The 24098-nt window shown below is 33.9% G+C and overlaps 2 protein-coding genes across 2 annotated transcripts in view; one reads left to right on the top strand and one right to left on the bottom strand.

Annotated features, from left to right (window-relative positions):
- LOC135128400 (neurotrophin receptor-interacting factor 1-like) overlaps positions 1 to 24098 on the top strand; it is a 65579-nt gene that overhangs the window by 16879 nt on the left and 24602 nt on the right. The window lies entirely within an intron of this gene.
- On the bottom strand, positions 6562 to 7430 carry LOC135128468 (uncharacterized). Its single transcript, XM_064055375.1, has 2 exons — positions 7155 to 7430; positions 6562 to 7103 (listed from the first exon to the last, which is right to left on the bottom strand). Exons 1-2 carry the CDS (start codon positions 7376 to 7378, stop codon positions 6590 to 6592), a joined length of 738 nt encoding a protein of 245 aa, XP_063911445.1. The 5' UTR covers positions 7379 to 7430; the 3' UTR covers positions 6562 to 6589.

Raw genomic sequence — 24098 nt, 5'->3', positions numbered from 1 at the left:
ATGTTTGAGAGATGGAACTACCCAAAACTTAATCGTACGCGAGATACCATCGACAGTAACCGGAAAATATACATACCCCACTACCTGCTGTTGTACACCATCAGCAGTCCCTACAGTGGATGCCTCCGATTCATAAATGGATAGATTTAGATGATCTAACAAACCAAGTCCTTCCCCACCAACGATAGAATGAGTCGCGCCGCTGTCAAGTAGTCCTGTAATTGAATTTCCCAAAACTTCTACTGCCAAATAAGGTCGATTATCATGAGATGTCTCTACAAGTAAAGTATTAATTGTTTCCTTCCCTGAAACTAATCGCTGTGAACACGTAGTTTGGCTAGGGGCCTTAGGGAAGTAACGAAAGCGGTGGCCCGATGGTAAGCGCTTTCCCCCACTTAGTTTTCCGGCCTACACCGTGGGCAGTTAGGGTGGATGACACCTACTTTTCCACAGCCAGCACAAGTAGGTTTTTTCGGGGTTTTATTAGGACATTCACGCCGAAAATGACCCGGTTTCCGACATGCATAACATGTCAATTCACTTTTTTGGTGTGGAGAAGAAATGTTAGAGGTATTACGAAATTGAGGGGTCGAGAATAACTTATTTTCTTGGTTATCCCCGTCTGGACAAGCTAAATCGGGTTCTAGCAGAGCGATCCTTCGCCGCGGAGGTAGTCGAAATTTTTCCTGATTGGCTAAAACGCTTTCCAGGGTCCTACAGATATCCGACAACTGAATAAACGTTTTAATGTCGTGCAAAGCGAGGTGGGTTTGGAAAACCGGTAAGAGATTACGACGAATTATATGCAATTGGGAAATTTCAGGTGGAATATCCGACAACCGATTAAATAAATTGCGCATAGTCGCCAGATACAAAACAACTGACTCACGAGATCCCTGCGTTCGATTATGAATTTCCTTAAGAAGTTCCTGATCATAATCTGGCGGCAAAAAATCTCGCTTTAAAGCCTGAATCAGCTGATCCCACGAACTGACTGATGGTTTTATCGATCTATACCACAAAAGTGCCTTTCCATCGAATAAATCTACAGCGGACCTAAATAATTCCGCTTTTGAGGTATTTCGAGCCACTCGCAATTCCTCTATCCGTTGTAAAAACCCATTGACCGAATCATGCTGAGACTTACCATCAAAAGTTACATTCCACTTGTGTACCGGAGTAGGCTTAAGGATCGTAGTGTTCTGGTTGACTCCCGCCGGACTCGCGGTCGCATCATCTGGAGGTAGAGAGGTTTGTTCCACCATTTCATACCTGGTTTCATCCAATGCTTCCGCCATCGCCATTTGATCATGTTTGAATTCTTGCACAGCTACGGGCGCCGTCGCTGGGAATCGATGTAAGCGACCCATTACATGATAGTACTTGGTGAGAAGTCTCCTGTTCCCATCCCCCCGTCGACCATCAAAAGAATCCAACAAGGCTCGGATATCACTTAGTGTTGTTTCAACCTCCGTTTTTTCCGCCTCATAATCGAAATTGGGATTAGCATACATGACTTCACCACGATTCAAATCTTCTCGTAGTCTCCGTCGCAGCTGTTTACGCTTTGTATCTAGATCTAAGCGATCGGGCGTAACCCCCCGCACTTTTAACTCGTGATTAACTTCGCTCGATTTCAAAAAATTTGGTTCCATATTAAAATAGGATCCTGCCATCATAAACGCAGTTTAAAGGACTTTACTAAACGTTGGGCGCCAAAATTTATGTAACCTACTTACCGGATTTCAAATAAATGCTACTTTATTGTTACCTCACGAAGTGGGTTTCAACCCGAGCCCAATAAAACTACGTTTACGACTAATTATATTATTAAAGGTATTACATACGATAAGCCAATCACTGTTAAAATATGCGGAAGGGCACCTCTTCTCTCCTCAGCGTAGGCGGCGGAGGCTCCTGACTCTTCCTTCGGTTCTCAGGTCCCGTCTCTTCCCGAAAATCTTCCTTGAAAAGCCCCTGAACTTGATTGTCTCCCTCCCCAGCTCCTCACTCCCTCCCGCCCCGCTATCTCCTCCGTTCTTATCTCTCTTTTTCTCCCCGTTTTTTCCCGTAGCTCACACCAACACTACGCGTGATAGATGCGCCACCACTTCGAATGCAAATCAATTCAAAATTAAATAAAAATCCGTTACAAAATAAACACTTGAGCGTCAGATTGCTGTTACCTAGTGTCCTAGCGTTGAAGGGCAAGGGTTGTTAGAGATGTATTATTTTAAGTTCAACATGGTGAGTCATCAGAATCTGACAACAGACTGTCAGTCAGTAGCGTAACATGCATACTTCAGAAGGGTGTGGTTTTTAAATTTATTTTTTTAAATCGCAAACAATAACACGCAGAAATATAAACTTAAGTGAACTGGTCAACATGCTAGAATGAATCTATTAGGCACTAATCTAAACAGATACAGGTATACCCATCGCAGGTAGAAAAGTTCACTATGACAGAGAAACGGTGATAGACGCCCCTGAGGGTGCGCCCATTCGAAAATGCTAGATATGTTTCATTGTACCTACGTCAGGAGCGAGGAAACAACTTTCCACCAATTTTTTTCAACTGGCACTAATTCCGAAAAAAAAGTTCGTTAAAACTTCATAAATTCTGTTCCTTCGCATTAGTAAAATTTTTCAGCTTACTTTTGTAAAAGCTTATCCCAATGTGCTGAGTTATCGAAAACTTTTTTTCACAGGCGACCTGAACAATAAATTTAATTCATATTGTGTTTACATCTCGCGTTTAATTGAAAGCAATAAGATATCAATAAATTAAAGCAATTGTTTGAAATGGGAACTAATAAAAATAAATGTAGCAAATTCAAAAATATAGCAATTAATGATAAAAATTTAGATAGCTCCACACTCTGCAAAAAACAGACTGAGAATATTTTCGTGTAACTCTAGTGCGGGACACTTTTTTATCCAACCGTGGACACTTGCAGAATCTTTTGGTATTTTGGACTCGAAATTCACTTGTGAGTACCAAAATAAAGACTGACAACGTCAAGAATAAAGCGGGTAATTGACAAAATGAGTAATTGTTAGAAAGATACTACCTGAAAAGTTAAATAATTTGCATTTTGCATACAATCGGAGCCTTAAATTATGGTACAGGGCAATTTGAAATCAAAATCACATCGGATTTTGCAGAATTTGGACCGATTTAAGATTCTAAAATAACGTAACCTACATAAGTTATATCCTTTCTGTCTTTTGTTGTTCACTTGTCTAATTAACTTTCAAACTGTTGGCTCTTGATGTTTTCCACTGATGATTTGTGTCCTTTTAGACAATTTTAATTGTATCGATGTCGTCTAAATAAATAAAATATTTAAGAATTTGGAATTCTACCCCAAAAATATTTTGAGTTGTTTAGCAGAGCTAAAATTTCCGAAATCTTTGGAAATCAGTCACTAGCTTACATTTTATTGCGTTTTAAATCTGGTTTTTTAAATAGTAATACAGTCAGATAGTTCTACTTCACTTATTTAAAACTTGTCAAAGAAATGTGTTTCAGAATTAATTTATTCCCGCAACTTTTAGAAAAAATACGCACTGAAACTGATAATAAATCTACACAACACACTTTTTTCCATTATTACATCGCTCGATAATTTCATTCTGTGAACATTGTTAGTCATCATAACAAAACTGATTGTATGATAACCTTCTAACCTTTCAAAAGAGATTTTATTAGAGTTTATTATTTATGATTTCTCTGTGAATGAAAACATTTATTTCCCATTCCTTTATTTATTGTAACCAGAAACTTTATTCTCTTTAAATTGATCTCTATTTGAAAAGTAATAATATCCTGAAATATGACATAAATATATTTTACATTACAAGGAAAATAAGGCTAAACTTACTAACATAGCAGGAACCAACAATATAAATGGTTTACAGTATAGAGTGTCTTTTTTACTTGATGTAACTATTTTTCATCAAGTTGATAGTCTTAAATGAAACATCCAATATATTTTTTAACAAATGAATCGTCTGCATTTTTTAGCACAAAAAATTAAAAGCAAGGTTAATAATGAAAACGTTATTCAGTAAAACAGATGAAAAATTAATATTTATTTACGGAAACAGAACAGCCTGAAAAATTAACAACCAATTAAATTGGACTTAAATAAGAAAAAACTTATCCACAAAAACCACCACTACGTAAATACAGATCACTTCAAAACGAGAAATTAGTTTGTGAATATTTTTTTGCAACGAATATTTCCTATTCCCCACTCAACGATCTTGGAACATTTTTGTTAAAAAATATTCGCGTTTCTTACTTTGAGATGGTGCCCTATCCTGTTGAAAATATATGTTTTGGACGTAATTCAACTATAAATTATCTAAGTAATTTCTTCCATTTGCCGCAGCATACGTAAATATTATTCAGGTTCATATCAAAAATGGTACTCCTATTATTTACCATGTCAACTCATACATTAAATTTCCAAGCTCTTTGGTTCTCTACTTCTTGGTTTCTTATTAGTAACCACTCTGCAATTTCTTGTCGTCTGGAAAAATTACTTGTGTTGATGCTTTCCATATATAAATGGACGGCGACCATTTTTCTTCAAAATTGAATTAATACCAAAATTTTATGTTATATTTTCAACAAAAACTAACAAAATATTGAGCACAGTGTCCTCATTTTCGGCGATATTTGCGAATCTTCTTTTTTTCACCGGAAACTGACCTCTGTTTCCACTTATAGAAATAAAGTTGGTGCCACTTCCTGTTTTACCGGAAGTGACAATAAGAGGGTGTGCTCACCATCAGACTGATATTTTAAAATGATACAAATCTGTTCAAAAAACTATAGGTTAATCTTTAAAAATAAAGAAAGTTAGAGGGATTGTACCAAATAAATAAGACACCCTGTATAATAACAACAAAATCAACAACTTATGTTAATACGAATCCGTACCTAAAAATCTAATTAAAAAAATCAAGATCAAAAATTGTAAACTCTCAAGTGCAAGAATGAAAAACTGATCTGATCCGGATTTGAACACTGCTAGCGTAGAACTTCCTATCCAAGACAAGTTTACTGAAATTTCTGTTTGTATAGTGAATTGAGTACCCGAAACGCATCAAACTCCAATACCTGATGACTATTAAAATTTCTCGCTGCTAATAGTAAAAACTATAGTCACTTTCCCCAGTTTTCTTTTGAAATCTTAATAAACCGGAACGAACTAGAAATCATTCAAAACCCTCTGTAGCAATGTACTTTTTGCAAGTGCAGTTGAAATTTCATATTCTTGGACCATAGAACACCGATGTAGAAATATTTTATTAGTTAAAAATGATTGCTTATTGTAATTCACAACAGCACTTATTCTGTTATCACTTCATATTCCAAAATTATCTTCTCATCCTAGCATGTCACAATATGTTGTCTATTGTCACCGAAAACCAGTAGAATTTTCATTTTTATTTGGTACAAAACTAGCAATAAAAAGTAAATTTTAAACTTAGCGAATTGCTAATGTACCATGCATGTAAGATTCGTTTAAAAATAATAAGATCACCTATGGTTCCCTGCTTATTTTATGCAAGCGGAACTAAATAGCAGATGAAATAACATTCCGATATTTTCATTTCCTGTTAACTGTTATCTTATCAACTGATTGCAGTCAAGTAGCATAACGTAAATTTACCTCTCTAATCTACTTAACCAAACCAATATTCGAGCTGGGTTTAGGGCCACCCGAATAATGCATTTTAACTAAGATAATAAATTTAATGATACATATTTTGCACCTCTTATGTAACAAATAAAGCAATATTTGCCAATTTTTCGGTTACTAGAACTTCAAAGAAAACTATGTATAAAGCACAGAAAGAGAAAAAAAACCAGAAGTGGAAAAGGCAGTAACATGAAAAGATTTAAGAAATATACATAGATAGATACAAAGAAGAAAAATTATAGGAAGTCGTAGAGACAATGTTAGAACCTAGTTTTTGGAAAATTTTGAAAATGGACAGAGAAAGAAAACCAAAGAAGGAGATAGTATTCAAAAAAGAAATAGTGACTGGAAATTGGTATGAATTTATGGGATGACATAGGGTTTTATAAAAGATTTTCATAATTGAGTGAAAGTTTAGGAAAGAATTAAGATCGTCAAGAGAACCTTGAAAGAGGAGTAAGTTATCATCTACGTGACAGCCCCAGAATTTAATTTTCTCTGTAAATTGAAGATTTGGGAAGATTTTTGTTTCTATATTATTGTTCATGAAAATTTCTGATAAAAATGGAAAAAATAGGGAATATCTCATTGTTAAACCAATATGTTGTTCATTAAGACTATTGTTAACAGTTAAAAAAAAATTTTTATGCTGATTATTGCACTCACATGTCACATGATGTCAACTGACCAATCAAACGCGTCAATATTTGTAAATTCAACCAATCAGCATACAATTACGTGATAATTGCACACTGTGCAATTACCACTACCGATAATTATCACTAGCCAGATGTGCCAACTATAAGATAAGCAAGTACCAGTTAATTGCAAAAAAAAACAAGAGGTTACTAACCAAATATTTAATTATGAAACTAAGAATTGTAATTAATTATGGTACAGTTGTAGTAATTTACAGGGGTTTGTGTGCTTGGTGAAGTAGTAACTATATTTTTAGACATTTGTACCAAAGCAGACGGTGCGCAATTTGTGGATTTGTTATTAGACTCTTCCATAGCCGTTGAGTTGGCGCGTAATTTGTCAATCATTTGATAATGATGATCTCCATCGAGCTGAAGGTATGGTTTGATGGAGAAAGTATTGGCATGACCGGTAATCTTTATAAGCTGTTCTTCACCGACTCCCGCTTTTGCAAGTTGCGACACTGCAGTTGACCGTAATGAATGATTACTAATCTTCTTTTTCTTTATGTCGATGCCTATTTCTTCTGCGGCGGTTCTTGTCCATTTCCCCATTTCATTCCTTCCAACGGGTGAATTTTTGAACCATCCTACAGAACTAGGTTCTCTCCATGCAGGATTTGGCGTTAAAAATAAACGATCGGTGGTTATATGTTTACCTCTCTTGCTCAGCATTTTTTTGTAGAGCCTTAAATAATAAAATAATTATTATTTTGTATTTGAAACAGTATTTAATTACCTAACAGGGCAAATTCTAGGATCTGTGGTGTTTGTTGCAAGCCATTTGCTGTCTGTTAATTTATGGCTACCTCCTTGAGCTGTTTTGGAAAAAATACAATTGTATTCTATTCGCCCCGTAGGCAAACCACAATTATCACTTTCTTCCTTAAAATGTTTGATAGTAACGTTAACACCTTCACATCCCCTCCAAGCTAATTCTAATCCAGCCACATAAAAAAACATTTTCTGTAAACCATCTGGCGTGTCTTCGTTATAAATCTTTAGAATCTTGTTGTATTCTTCTAGAGTCAAAATTGAGGAACTAGTTTTGCGTTTTTCCGGTTGTATTTGTAGGTTCCGGCGTTTTGCGTCGCGTGCATTTCTACTACCCTTGAATTCCAGGTCAACAAAAGGATCAAACTTTATACCAAATTTATTGAAATACAGTTCTTGCAACTGCTTTGCCGTTACATTCCACATCGTTTTTATTACTGCTTCTTTGTAGTCATTACCATCGACTTTTTTCATATTGTACCCCCAATCTTTGAGGATGAATGCTAGTTTTTCCGTGGAAGTGTTTCCATCAAAAACATATTTGCGTTCACCGCAAAACTTCTCAAATTGCCTCCAGATTGAATTTCGTGAGTTCTTCGTATTTAGCGGCGTAATGTTTGTAATAGAATCATCAATTTCTTTTGGCGTGTTACGACCAAAACGAAAATTGGACATGGTTTTTTAAACCCACACAAATTTTGCAAAATGGCTGTTCTTATTTACTTGCGTCGCCATAGTATCGCACACCAAACTACTTCGTAAATCATTATAAAATTATTTTTAAAATGTTTGTTCTTGCAATAATCTGTTGAATATATTGCGTGCATCACAATGAAATCGATAATTTTGAACAACAATAATCTCTCATGCTTGTTGCCTAAGAAAAATGCACTCGTGCTAAAGCACTCGTGCGTTTTCAATGCAACAAGCATTCGAGTTATTGTTGCTCAAAATTATCGATAACATTGCGATGCACTTAATATATTATAACTGATAATTTCTAGATTAATTATCCGTTCTAATTATCTTAGCCACTAGAGTCATATTATTTTCATAAAAGTTCCATATAAGTGGTTTCTAAACTATTCATACAGTTCTGCATTCCTTCATTGTCCTTATTTTTACTTCCCTCTTGTTCTTTATTTCCATATATTTTGTCTTGTTAGTATTAATTTTCATTCCTATTTTTCAGTTGTTTTCATTAATTGTGTTGTGGTTTCTACGCCTATTGTGTTCATACTACTTTCCTTGTTCTTCTTATTCTTTTTTAAATATTTACCAGTTGTCCTGCATTTTTTCTTGTTCCAAATATGAGAAACGGTTCTTTGTCCATATATCTTTTATATCCTAGGAAAAATTTCTTATTTCTCTTTTTTCGTCTTCTTCAGAAAAATAATGTTATAGAAATAGCATTTATTTGATTTGCTTTTCATTCCGAATGTCTTCTTTTTGTTTCGTTACCTTTTTTTATTCTTTTTTACTCGAATTTTTTGACTCACACACAGTTTTTCGTGACTTTGTTATTATTTGTTGTATTGTTCTCCATTTTTATAAATACGCATGGAATTTTTTCTTTTCTGTACCCTGTGTTTCAATATTGGGGCACGGGTAGCATAGTTGGCCCAGTATTCAACCGTTACATTATAGGTTTGAGCTTGTATTTCCGACGACGCACCCTGCCTTAGGGTGTTTGTGTTTGTCCTGAATATTCAGGAAGATTTTGGGTGTCTTTTTTTACGTGTTAGAACACATTTTCCGGCTTGGAAGTTTAAACTGTAAGGAATCTGTGTTATTAGTAACCTATTTTTATGTCTACAGTAATAATTTTAATAATGAAAAGAAACAAGATTTTTTTAATATTATACTCGTACATCAAGCCTTAACCTTCTCAAATCAGCACTCCGTACATGTTTAATAAAGCAGACTGACTTACAAAGAAATTCATTACAAAACTTCGTTAAACAAGAAGCCTCTACGTTAATAAGGCGCCCCTAAAAAGCTATTAATCTTTACTTTAGTTTGTTTTGCAGCAACTAGAATATTAACGAGCAATTTAGTTTAAATATGCAAATAACAAGCAAATCGACCTAGCATTCAGGACTGTGCTAATAACAAGACGTCGACTGCTACTTCATTATTTACAATTTGTATCTAATAATTCATGCACCATAACTCTAATAATACTCAGCGCAAAGACAGTCGCAGCGCCATTACAACATTAAATCATAAAACGAGCTTCATACACCACTCAGTGTTCACAAATCATTATATTTACCTCCGTTCAGTGGAAAGAGTCAACACCAAACTTATCCTTATTAAAACCACCAAACATTTCTCTTCGAAAATTGTTGAGGAACTTCTTTGGCGCGCCAAGCTGTAAACAAACCCACCCCCTAGTTCACCAACAAGTTGATATTACTTGAAAATTTCCCAGGATATGTATTATTAAACACCGTGGCCAAATGGAATTTGAACCACCAAGCCAACAGAATGTACATAATCCTCTGAAACTTTTAACTTATCTACTGTAATTTTATAATATTAAACAAGTGGGTTTCTGAGGCACCTCGTTATCTTTATTACCGAAAGGAAAGCGGCCAACAGCGCTCTCTACAATAACAAGACCGGCACAAACGACAGTCTTACTTTTCTCCCTCGAGAATACGTAATCTAATTTGGTAAACCTACTCAAAACTCCTGACGTTATATTTTATACAGCGCCTTCCTCTTGTTCGGAGGGCTTTCTTTGGCATTCGTTTTATTTCGCGAGGAAAACGCTCCGGTGGGCCATAAGCACGTTCTAATTGGAAAATTTCATAATTTAAGAAAACGCTGAGTGGAAGAATTAGATCGTAAAAAATCGAGGGCAGCGTATACGCATCCAATTTTTTGTATTATTTATTTCTTGTTTCACGGCACTCGCTGCACTGTTCAATAACAGTATTAAAACGTTATACATTTTTTTATCAACTACCGTAATTTCAGTAGTTTTTCCGAATAAAAATGAAATCATTTTAATTTTTAAAATGGGTCGAAATTTGCATAGGAGATAAAGGGTTAAAGTCTACAGTAATTTCTAAAATAAATTGTAAAATATTGTTGTAATTTTTTATTTATTTTTTAGTAAGTAAAAATAATAATCCCAGTCTTCAACAGAATCTACTAATAAACTGTAAGATGACGTCATCAAATTTTTGGTTGGCATGAACAAATAAATTGTGCAAACGTCTTCTCATCTGAACATTTCTTTATTTCACTAGGTAGTACTGCACCTGTACTACTTCCACGCATTTTTTTTAACTGATCACGTCCTCTGAATAACCGCCATCTAGCTTGCTATTTTTGGCTCTAGTTTGAAACACAGCGTACAACAATATTTGGAAGGGCTGTTCTTGCACGTTAGAGCGGGTGGGACCGAATGTTCAGATGAGAAGACTAGCACAATTAAGGTGTAACATCATAAAATCTTTTAATTTATGCGTGGAAGTAATACCGGTGCAGTAGTACCTAGTTAGACCAAGAAATGTTCAGATGAGAAGACTGGCACAATTAAGGTTGAACATCATAAAATCGTTTGACCTGTTTAATTTTATTTAACATTCTACTATCAACACTCCAATCCTAACTATATATAGAATGACCGCAATTTGTTCCGTAGTTTCGAAAATTACTTATAAGAGCAACATATAAACGACCGACGGACGGAAATGGAAGACCTACTTTTTTTGTTGCAGACGCCATAAAACACCGAGAAAATATCAAAGTGGCCATTCCTCAACCGGTCTCTGTTACAGCAATATTTTTAAACAAGGGTGGACTCCTTTTATGGAAGCCCTGCCCTGAATGTTTTCGCAAGAACTCATTTTTACGAAACGACTTGTAGAAATCCCTTGGCAGCAGGCACGAAATTAACTCAAACCAGCCCCGACATCGACATTTCTGTATAAGTAAATCGTCTAATTGAAATATTCCTCGATTTTTCTTTTCCTCCGACCCAGCGAACTTCAACAATACAGAGACCTAACTTAAAGTAACACTTCTTTCCAAATATTCTATCACAACTTCCTTTGTTTAACCAACCGACACAAAAGCGCAACTTTTTTCCCCTTCGCTTCCGGGCTTAACCACAACTAAGTAGAACCATTTAGAACACTTTCGTTCAAGCGGTTGCTTTGTCTCTAAAAATTATAAACGTTGCCATAAAACACACAACCGCCTTCAGAGTTTTTTTTCTAAAAACACGTTTTCACAGCTCCTTCGTTCAGTTTTTCGCTTTTAAGCCTCAGCTGTCTCACCCTTTGTAATTCGCGTCGGTATTCTCCCGTTACGTCACCATTAATGAAGCGTCCAACAACGGAACGAGTAAAAAATCAAATTTTAATTAGATGACAGCAGTCTTTTGCGCCACGAAGCATCCCTTCTAATTAAATCATTTCGACGGCGGCGTCAAAGGCGTCTGTGAAACGGAACCGTTCATTTCGGGCTCCTCTTATTAGCAGCCTTTGTATATTTTCGCTGCACATCGAATGCAGGCTCCTCCCGGCGGCCATATTGAATCGATGGAGCAACAAGTACAGGCTTTCTCTCTTCACCTCTGTTATTTATCCTATTTCACTTTCGCGATTTACCGGGGCAAACACTGGCTGAAATTAAGCAGGAGTGCCACGATGTTTGCACAGGGTTTCACTCGGTAAAAATTTCGAAGGGTTGTTTACAGATGTGTCAGGAGGGTTTGCAGAGGGCTTTACTTGGATTATTAATATCGGCAAAGCATGCAGTCAGGTGAGGCAGAATTGCCAGGAACCGAATTACATGGTACGGGAAGCGATGATTAAAAATTTTAATACGTTCATTAAAATACAACTAGCGACGGAGTGTATCACGCAGGAGGTAATCTGTTGGTACACAGGTCACTTATAAAGTTGTCTTCGTGACCTACATTTCTATATTGCGTACCAGCTGATTTTAGAAGTTTGTAAAAAGTACAATTCATTCAAAATCATCACTTAGTCAAAGCTTTAGTACCTACTGTAAATATGATAAATATTATTTAATTAGTGGCCAAAATCACGTTGAAAATGTCTTGACCTTCATAGATGATTCTATCATCCAAGTGGGCACCTATTTGTTCCGCCTCTTTCGGACTGTGTGTTGTCCCATTTATTGTTTAACTGGTTGCATAAACTGTAGGAGATTAAGTTGAAAATCCCTACAATTATTTAAATTGTGTTTTGGAAAACGTGGCGCAACACGAGAATGTAAATTCTATCGTTAATACCGAAACAATCTCAATTAAAAAAGGTGGTTAAAACATTGTAAATGCTGGTTCATACTAATTATGAGTTAAATATTCGCTATATGGCCCAGCTGCATTTTTAGCATTCTGGTTAATATAGAGAAATTTTAGTTAGTCTCACTTCTGAACAAAATAATTTACTACTTCTTTGTTAAAACTTATCTCTAATTCTTTTTACAATTCCTTCTTGTCCACAGTACAAAGAAAATGTTAAAACATTCGCTTGCGAAGCTTGCCGTAAGCTCTTTTGCCAAGAATGTTGTGATTTAGCGAAGACGGAAATTAGAGCAATGGAAGACAAAAACCGCAGAAAGTGTGATGAATTGATGATGGTATATCTCTCATACCTAAATTTGCAGAAATCGTTAATAACTTACAAATACAAATTAACCAAATGAAAGCTAAGACTAAAACGATAAATAACATATTTTAATTATGAGAATAAATACTTTTGCATGAATCGTTCAAGAAACGTTATCGTTTACACGTACCTGAATCCAACAGTAACGATTTAATTATAACTTTATTTTATTTATTTTCCTACAAGCCTTACGCCCAAATACAGGAAAAAAACAAAAACAAAACAACTTAAATAAAACATGTATACAATATACAGAGATATTTTTTTAACTCTGAACATAGACCGTACATGGCTTATGTTCAATTTTAAAAAACGCACATCAATACGTGTAATATTGGTTGCATAACTACGCTTTATTACAAAATGGTGTTGCAACTTGCAAACTGTCATTGTGCTGTCATTAGTTTCATTCAACATTCAAGCAGACTCAAGTAAATACGATTAACGAACATGTAAAATTTATTTACTAACAGAAACAAGTATGACATTTACTTTAATAAATACTAGAACTGACCACCTTCATTTTCTAGGCGGCATGGTAGCGGACATGCGTAATGTTGGTTCTATAGTTACCAATGCATTGATGTGTGTTTTTTAAAACCGAACATAGGCCAATTACGGTCTATGTTCAGAGTTAAAAAAATGTCCCTTTATAAGTATAATATTGATAATAACTCCCATCTACATAATTAAATATACAATCTAAAACTAATACCTATAAACAAAATAATTCAAGTAATTTAATTAAATTAATGTATAACCGAAAATTTATTTCTGATCTTATTAATAAATCTGGACTTATTGTCAAAGAAAATATCACTTCCATTGCCATATATATTAAAGTTAGTACTCATTATGTATAAAGGGCTTCTTTTTAGAATGTTTGTGCCTGGTATCCTTAGGTAGAAAGAGAGTGGCCTACGAGCGTTTATACGAGGGACCAATAAATCAATTTTACTCAGTAAGCACGGACAGTCAATGCGGTTGTTTAGTAAATCAAACAAAAATTTTTGGAGAAAATCATACGACGAGAACTTAAAGAATCAAAGTCAAATCTATTTAATAATATTTTGTGATTAAAACCTTTTGTTGGATATTATAAGAATTAATCATGATAGAGATAATAAATTTTGTAATAGAAAAGCGCCTGATTATGAGAAGCATGCTGGGTCAAGAAAAGAAATACATAAAGGTACCTGGACCTCACCGGATGACAACACAGTCAACCAGATTGACTATGTGCTCATCCAGAAGAGATGTATACATTTTATTACAAAAAGCAGAAGCCTGATGGAAGCGAATTGTAATTTTGACCATTGGTACCTAGTGAGGGCCAACTGCTAATATGACTACAATTTTATATGGTAACATGGGTTCTTTGTATTTATTTTTTCCAAATTGTTGACAAATTTTATAGTTTTTGATTAAATTTTTTAATTCCAAATGCATATTAGCCCAAAAAAAGCATTCTAGAGCCCTGTTTTTACGTTTACTGATACCCAAATGTCCGTAATGAATTTTTCCCAATATCTCGTCTCGCAACTTAGTAGAAACAATTACTTTTGAATTTTTGTACGACAGTTCATCAGCCTCTGTAATGTCACAGTTAAAGGATAATATTTCCTTACTAAAGGATTAACATTTTTAAATAAGGAAGGCCACCTATTTCGAACATAATAAAAGATCTTCAAATCTGGATCGTGAGCCTTCATATTTTTTATTTCACAAATTTTTAAATCAGTAGCATTTAAATCCTTTCGTAAAAGACAACTTCTTGCTCTCACATTTCATCACCATGAGAATCTGATAAATGTGCACGCGATAACGTATCTGTGATAATATTTCTTTTCCTGTCTTATAAACTAAGTTAATGTCGTATCGTTGAAGACGCAAAAACATACGTCCTAGTCGAAGAGGTTTATTAAAGAATGTACCAATGTGGTCGGTTTCCATGGTAAGTTTTTTTACATGAACTATTGTTTTGCAATGAACAAGGTCCTAATGATAGGCTTCTTTGAATCAAAAAATTGCAAACCGGATATTTGATTAAGTATTTGATTTTTTAGCTCTTGAAATGCTAAACAAACAATTCAATAGTTGCCTTAATGGAGCTCCGATAAATTTTTTATAAATTTTTCGACATACGTGACAAACCCTAAATATCTCTGAAAGTCTTTTCTACTTTGTGGAACTGGCATTTCACTAATTGCTTTAATTTTTGAATCATCTGGATAGAAACCCTCGCCCGGATCTTCTGACCCATATAAACAACTTCTCAACATGAAAATTTACTCTAATTTAAATTAAATTTTATGTTATTTTTTCTAGCAATGTTTAAAACTTGTTTCAATATTTATTCTGTCATGTTTTTCTGAGCATTTGCTTAAATTAATACGTCGTCGAAATAAATTCCTACTCCTGGAATCTCAAAAATTTCCTTACGTTTTTTATGAAATATTTCTGACGCACAAGTAAGACCAAAAGGAAGACGTAAAAATATATACCGTCCAAACGATGTGGAAAAAGTGCATGGATCCGAACTCTCTTTATCAAGTGGTATTTGCCAAAACCCTGACATAGCTTACACAACCAAAATTAATTTCTAACGCATTTAATAATTTTTTCAAAGATGCTCCAGAGAATGTTATTAATCAGATTCCATCCAAGCAAAACGATAATAAAAATCGAATAAATTTTCCATCATCAAAAGAAAGTTCAATTTATCTAACTCCTTTTCACTCGCAAGAATTAGTTAACTTGTTATTGACAAAAATGAAAAACAAGAGCTCAGCAGGACTAGACGATATTCCTTTGTGTATTATAAAACATAGTATAACAACTATTGCCAATCAACTTACTTATTTAGTTAATTTGTCTTTCAGTTCAGGGAAATTTCCTAACTTACTCAAAACCAGCAAAGTAATACCTATATTTAAAAAAAATAACCCCCAGCTGATGGAAAACTATAGACCCGTAACAATAACATCAGGATTTTCTAAAGTCTTTGAATACTGCTTTGTTCAGAGACTCCTAGGTTACATTAATAAGTTATCAATTTTATCAGATAGGCAACATGGGTTTCGTTTGGGACGATCCACGGCAACAGCATTACAAAAATATCATGAGAACTTATTGGAGTTTATTAATGAAGGCGAGTGCCCGGTTGGAGTATTTTGTGACCTCAGCAGGGCATTCGACTGCGTAAGTCATGAAAGATTATTCATTAAATTAGATCGGATTGGCATTCGTGGCAACGCTTTAGACTGGATAAAGACATACTTACATGACAGAAAACAATGTGTTAGTATAACAAGCAAGAATAATCATAATATTGTTACAGCAACTAATTCTAATATGCAAAATATTAATGTCGGCGTTCCACAAGGTTCGATTGTTGGACCAATTTTATTCGTGTTATATGTGAATGATTTAGATAGTATTGCGGGGAAGGATCATTTACGATTTACGCAGATGACACATCAATCGTAATCTCAGACAAACAAAATGTCAAGATAGAAGAGAAGTCACAGAGGGTACTGAATGAAGTTTCTAACTGGTTTTGTGATAATTCATTATTCTTGAATACAGATAAAACTCAGTGTGTTCGCTTCCACGTTCGACAAAAAAGATGCGAAAATATATCTTTGAAAGTAAATGACACTGGAATTAATAATGTTGATGAGGTAAAATTTCTCGGAGTGACTTTTGACCATTGCTTTACATGGAACAGCCATTGTGAAAGTCTTATTTCTAAGCTATCAAAGTGTGTGTATATGTTTCGTACATTAATATCTTATTTGTCGAAACCACAACTTTTATGTTTGTATTATGCGCAGGTGGATTCTAGGATGAGGTATGGGATATGTCTGTGGGGCTGTTCAACTATGGCATCTGATGTTTTTGTAACACAAAAAAATTTTTAAGAACGATCTTTGGACTAAGGAAAACCGATACCTGTAGAAATATTTTTAGAAAATATAAAATTTTAACCTTGACATGCTTGATTATTTTTGAGATGGCGATTGATACTTATGCAAATAAAAATACAATACCAACTGTACGACAAACTCATAGTTATAACACAAGACAAATTAACAACCTTACCGTGCCGTGTACCAGATACAATATTTGTTTAAATTCTTTGCGCTATTTAGGTCCAAAAATTTTAAATAAATTGCCAACCAGGATTGGGACTTGCGAAACTGTTGCGAAGTTTAAGATGGAACTTAAAATATTTCTAGTAGACAATGCGTTTTATAGCCTAGGAGAATTCTTTAATTGTGTTGTCTAATTATTATTTTCTGATGCGATTTGCGAGTGTATTGTTTTTTTTGTACTTATTGACGTGTCCTATACAATGTAAATGTTGTCTTAAAGGAAATAAAGTATTATTATTATTATTATTATAGCATTTAAATTGAAAATACTTTTGCACCTTCTAGTTGACTAGTTAGTTCCTCAAAAGTAGGTAACTGATAATGTTCTCGACAAATATTTTGATTTAAATTTCGTGTATCTAAGCATACTCTTAAAGTTCCATCTGGCTTATGTGCAATAAGTATTATTGGATTAACCCATTCTGTTGGATAATCTACTTTACAAATTATGCCATCTTTATCCATTTTTTCTAAGCATGCTTTGAACTTGTTAACAAGAGCAAATTCAATTTAATTGTATAGGGATCCCCCAGACCACCTATGCCTTTAAAAACGTCCCAATAACTTTCTACTGTTCTATTACAGCTAATATTATCAACCCATTTAATTAAATTTAGTTGTACGCAGGAATTAAGACCTAATATGGTAGGATATTCATTCTTTACTACACAAAATTCTAAGATATAATAATTTTCATGGAAAGTACAACATAGCTTAGTTATAATTAAATTAATGTCCTCAATTTTTTCAAAATCAAACCCCAAACTTTTTAATGTATTTTGACTAATTACATTAACCATTGCTCCAGTGTCTAGCTTAATTTTAATTTCCTTTTTTTTATCAACTCTCATTACAATATTCCATTCCCTACAATTATTCTCTTTCTATTTTTTACCTAGTAAACCTACAAACACTTTTTTTATCTCATTTTCCACCGCACATCGCTTCTCTTGAAGCACTTTTTTTTATCACTAAGCACTACAAAGAAAAATCGTTGAATAGCTTTATCCGGAATCGTTTTCTTGGGTAATCACATATCTAAATCTATGTTAATATTCTCAGGTGTTCCCCAAGGATCTTTTGTTGTTTCTTGTTTCGAAACGATATTCATCAGTTTATGATTCTAGTATATTGTTTTTTTAGGGATGATTTTAAAATATATAAGGATGTAAGAACCACTGAAAATTGTCTTTCACTTCAGAGATACTGAGAGCACCGTTGGTTGGTTTCAAAATAACATGATGGAGGTCCATAGTAAAAAGTGTTTCATAATATCCTCTTCTCGTAACAGATCATTACTTGAGTTTGATTATTCTGTTAACGACTAAGACAATTTCACGGGTTACATAAATAAAAGATTTAGGGGTACCAATACACCAAAAAATAACTTTTAATGATCTTATGCAATGCTTTATTTCTAAATCGTATAAATTTCTTGGTTTAATTAATAGGTGCTTAAAAGTATTCTCCGTTGACAACTTAAAATTAGCTTTTGTGTTCCTTGTTAGATCGACAAGTATATTAGAGCTTAATTCTATCGTTTGATCTCCACATTATCTTATCCATGTGAAAGCACAAGAAGCAGTTAAGAATAAATTTCTGCGTATATGCTATTTTAAATAGATTAAAAATAGAGCAAGGGTATTTACAACACAATTACGAACACATCAGGAGACTCATGAATATGGATCCTTTGGAATACAGAAGAACAAAGAATGATTTAATAGTTCTTGATAGCTTATTTTCATGTGATTTTACTAGGAGAATTCAAACTGCATTGTCCTGCTTATTTTTTTAATTCAACCCGATAATGTATGTGAAATGTCATAAAACAAATTATGGCTTTTTCTCTCCAATACATAATATATAACAAAGAAATAGAGCCTGCTGGTACCACGAAGAACGTCTTCAAGAATAACCATACTGTAATGCAACTAATTACTTTTTCTATAAAAAAAATTAACATGGAAACTTGTTTCAGACATCATTATATTTATGAATAAAAAGGAACCCCAACTTTTATTCGCGTATATCCGATTGCAAACTGACAAATTTGACATTACTAATGAGTATATTTACATTGGAGTAAAATTATCCCTGTAAATTTAGTTTAACGGAAAATTGGTGGATGCGCCGGGTTAACATTCAATGTATTTTATTTTTTGCGTCAATTTTAAAAATATATAGAATGATTTCAATATTAATTGCATTTGTGGTTAATTGTTTGCTCATCAATGAATTAGGTTATCTCCTTGCCAACACTCCATCTTATCATCCAAGTGGTAATGAAATTCGTTCAGATTCTAAGAACCAAGTCGTAAAAGTCCTCTAACATCCATGACGGTCACATCTGAGTCATCTGGAAAAACCAAAAGCGTAGCAAATCTGATTTAATGTATGAATCATAGTAAAACATATATATTAAAAAGACAATAAAAGTTCATAAATTGGAATAAAAATGAAATATCTTATTATTAATGCATTGGTCGATTTGTCGTATTTATATTAGTTAATCGCTGTCTATGCAAACCGACTATTAGAAAGCAAAATGATACTTTGAATCACGTAATATTCAACAAGTTATGTAATACACTCTTTATTTTAAAATTTTAAATGAAGTGAAACTTTTTTTTGTTTCAGTTGTTCTGACAATAGAAAATTAAACCTGATCAATCGATAATTTGTACAACTAATATTAAACCAAAACTCTTTAATATTAAATATATTGTCACTGCTCTGATTTACTTGTTCATATTAATAATTTCTTATTTGGAACAAATAATTTAAATGAGATAAGTATTTGTTCCAAATTCATTTTACGATGAGCAATTTGACAAACATACAATATTTATACAAACCTAAATATAGTTTTAAAAAACCTTTAGCTTTTACTTTCAATTTACGTAACAAAGGAAACATTCCCTCATGTTTTTAAAATCCAATATTTAAAAAGTAACTATAACTAAAATGATGCTAATAACTATCCCCCAATTTCAGTGTTGTCTACCAGTTTTTCCAAGATCCAATTTGTTGATTGATTGTCAGTTACGTAAGTTAAAGAAAAATTATTCTGTAAGTTTGAAACTAACATTCTCTTGTACTACTCCTAAAGTTGAAAGTTTAATAACCTATGAGTTAATTTTATGCGGAACTTCAAGTCATGCAAACAATTTGAAACAATTATTAAAAAAAGGAACAATGAAACTTGCAGGTTACTTTCATCACAGATTTATACAACTTTGTTAACCGACTTTTGTTAACCAGTGTACATAATTCTTGTAGAATGTATAACATACTACTGCTAGTATTATATGTTTGAGGAACGTATAGATATATGGAAGGTAACAATTGCACTGTAACCTTCTGTACTGCTGGTGAGACCACTACATTTTTAATTAATCAATTGATCTGTAGTTTTTGTTTCATTAATTAATTAATGAATTAAATTAATAACTAATTTTCGTCAACTTATTGTACAGTTTATTCCCGTTTTTAACAGTAATACTTTTATTGATTTTATAAATAACAATGAAAATTTATACACGATATTCGCGTTAAAGCTTTAACGATTAAATAAATTATTTACAAAAAATAAATAGTAACTAATCCGAAAAAGCTCTTTAAAATATTTTGGCAAGCAGTTTTGATAAATTTTGATTTCCGTTTTATCGTTCCATTTAATTATTTTATATTTTTGTTAAAAAAGCAAAATGTAAATGAGTGTGACAAAATTTCGTCAAAACAGTTTCATAGAAACCTTTGATGAAAAGTACTAGTAAAATTAAATGAACCCAAATTTACGTCTTCCGTCAGTGCATTGGTGCACCTGAACCTTGCGTCGGAGCGATTAACCTTCAGGCGGTTATTTGTGTTAGACATTAGATATAAAACGCAAAGATCATCGCATTACAAATTCCATTTCAGTTAACAACCCTAAGGGTAAAGATAAACAAAAAGTGGAGCAGCAACATGATAGTGAACGTGAAATTTGAGATTTATGAGTGCAAAAACCATTCAATAAGAAATTAGCAAATGATTAATTTTCCCAGACGACTAAAACTGCATAGACACAACTGTTGCTGGCACGTTACAACCCGTATTATTGGTAACAAATTGAAAACACCAATCATTCAGAAGGGTTAGTGCAGCAAGTAAAATATCTCAATTAATTATCACTCCGTTTTCGTAATCAGTAGAATTAACAGCTAGTCTGGGCAGATTCATTCGCTTATTAACCCCATCATAGGTGAACGACAGCAAAGCTTCCATTAGGATAAATGGCTGGTAAGCACGATAGACATTCAGCACTTAAATGTCTCGATAAAGTAGAGGATGTGTGTTTTTATAGCAAGCTGAAAGCCATTAAACGGTATAACTTCTAAGGGAAGCGATCTCTTCCTACGGTGTATTTAAAGCAGGAACCCATAATAGATTTCATTTTACATGTAAAACTCGATATTAAATCCGAGAACGCGGACTCAAACAAAACTTTACTCAGGTATATTGCTTTTCTGAATTGTGTGGAGATGAGCAATATGTTCCGTTCTTAATCTTATTAGAAATTCTGAGTTTAGAACTGACAGAAGGATTTTTATTAAGAAACCTTAGGTGGGAATCCTATACACAGAAATTTATATGAATGTTCTTCTTATATTTAAAATATTTTATTTTTTTCCCGCAAGTCTGGATGCCTAAGATAAAAAGTCAAAACCGATTCATAAACCACATATAAATATATTTAAGCTTCCGATTAAACAAAATTCTCAAAAACCCGATAACTCCCCTTTTGAAACAAAAATTATAATACCTAATAAGAGAATGATAGATCGAGAAATTTCCAAGCGGGATTTCCTTGTTGACTACCCTAATTTTTCCGAAGCCGTTCTTTGAATGAATAACGAACGCCTTTCCCTTTCCTCCCTCGTCACGTCACCCCCGACAAAAGCGCGTGTTGTTTGCTCATTCCTCCCCCTGCGCCCTCCCTTTAATCGAACGAACTACACTGTAGTATATTAGAACTGGTGGCGTTGAAATCAGAAAGTTTGCTCTAGAGAAGAAATCTCCGAAAGAAATCGGTAATCGATCGCGTCGTGCTATCTACAACACCTCCCCGAGGAGTAGTTGCTACTTTGGAAGTCAGCGCTGGGGGCGGGCGGGGCGGCGGAGCCATTCACGGGCGCAACAAGAAACTAAATTGAACGGAAATTTCGCCATGCCTTTAATCGAGCGGGCCAAATGCCAACGGTTCGGAGTCGCGCCAATTCCCTGTTGCCTTCGCTTCACTCCACTTCCTCCTTTCTTGTTTGGTCTTCTTCGGAGGCCTATTCGGAGCCACCGGCCCGGAATGCTGCACGTATACTGATTTATTTGTGTTTTTTGGACACGGACGCCGACGGATTCACAATGGCGGAGATGGAACAGAGGAATTTGAGGATGCTTTCTACTGATACGGAACTGCGGTAGCTCCTGAAAAACTAAGCTACGAAATGTGGTTTTTGCTGGTGTTTAGAAATTTCGTGAGAGAAAAGGAAGGAAGTTACAGTTCAACTTTAGCATTTAGTGCATTTAATTTATGTAGATCTAAACCAGATTTAACGGATAATGCACCAATTATCCCACGTACTTATTTTGTGGTGTGTTTATTTAATTCGAGAGCTGGTGTTTAGATAACGTTTCATGGATGTTTTTAAATGTAGTCAAACAGACTATTGACAAAACAAGTGTACGTGTTTGATAATATACTCTTACAGATCAACACTTTAACTCCAACAATAATTATCAAATTATTATTTAGCAGCCGCTGTCAAGAAATGGGACGTTTTTCCCATGATAGAGAAAAAAAGTCCATTGCGACCCAATCATTACTTCCACTAGCATGGAGGATTATGATGGAGATACTTTTGTAAACAATATAATCAACAATCTACGTAGAGAATCTATGATATAAATAATTATATTTCTCAGTATCTTATTCCTAGATTCTACTATAAATAAAAATAAATACAACCAAAAAAAATAAAATTCAAATAAAGCCTGTTGGCGACATGTTTACATTATTTTTTCCAGAAATTAAATCTCTCTACCAAAAGAAAGCCTTCAGGTTCATTAAACGAATTGATCAATTTCTCGACAAAAAAGTGTTGTAATCTTGTTATACTCGACAGTAATCACTTTAACTCCAGACAGAACCAATAATATCAGAGAAAACACGTCTTTCCATGACGTGTTCCGCCTGACAAATTTTGTTACGACACACATTTGTGACAGAAACTTTTTCGAAACTCTATTTAATAAAATTAATTTAATTGTGTACAATAATCTTGTATTGGAAGAGAACCTGCAAGCAATGGCTTAGAATCACACATTAGCAGCACAAGTGGTGGAGTAAAAATGTGTTCTGATCGTAAACATACGAATTTCTTAAATATAAAATATATGTAATAAAATTAAATGTAGCATATACAGTTTCTTTTTTGTTTGATACAACCCTTGTATTTTTTATTATTAAATATAAAGCTTAATTCGAGTAAAAACGATGTACACTTTCAGTTTCAATACAACGTTCAGCTGCAAATCGGCGAGTGCTGCTGTCGGGCTCTTCTTTGGCGCGTTCCAAAATTTGTTCTTCAGCCTGCAGTATATTATCTGTCACCATTGTCAAAGACATTAACCGAAAACAGGACGGCAACCAAGTGATACATGACTGATTCTTATCGTGGTTTTGCACGTTGCTTATCAGTGCGCCGCTTTTTTGGTTCTTAATCCTGGTCGTATTGTGCCATTCATTATGGTAGGTCACGAAACTCTAATAGTGGCTTGTATGACAATTTATATTTTGATTTCAAGTAATTTTTTCTAGACACTGCTACCACTTAAAGCCAGTTGCTACGTTTCCTGCATGGAATTTTCGATACATTTTCAGAATGTAATATTTCTAGTATTAACAGACTTATGGTTGTGAAATTTTAAATATAAGTTGTCCATAACGTGTTTTATATAACACAAGGATACTTTAGTTAAAAATAGTTTGTGATCATACTTTTTTTTAATTTTAGTAAAATTTTTGCATAACGTATTTTTAAAAATCAATATCTC

Source organism: Zophobas morio, unplaced genomic scaffold (assembly GCF_036711695.1).
Source record: "Zophobas morio isolate AGI-343-1 ecotype UQ-CSIRO unplaced genomic scaffold, CSIRO_AGI_Zmor_V1 ptg000012l, whole genome shotgun sequence".
NCBI lineage: Eukaryota > Metazoa > Arthropoda > Insecta > Coleoptera > Tenebrionidae > Zophobas > Zophobas morio.
Note: the sequence above shows the minus strand (reverse complement) of the source record. Positions and strands in the feature narration are given on the sequence as shown.

Bases quoted from the DNA above. Each gene is read 5' to 3' on its own strand.
- LOC135128468 (XM_064055375.1), bottom strand. From the start codon at position 7,378: ATGTTTTTTTATGTGGCTGGATTAGAATTAGCTTGGAGGGGATGTGAA. The intron at 7,104-7,154 runs GTAATTAAATAC...TTATTATTTAAG, and splicing joins CCTAGAATTTGCCCTGTTAG to GCTCTACAAAAAAATGCTGA.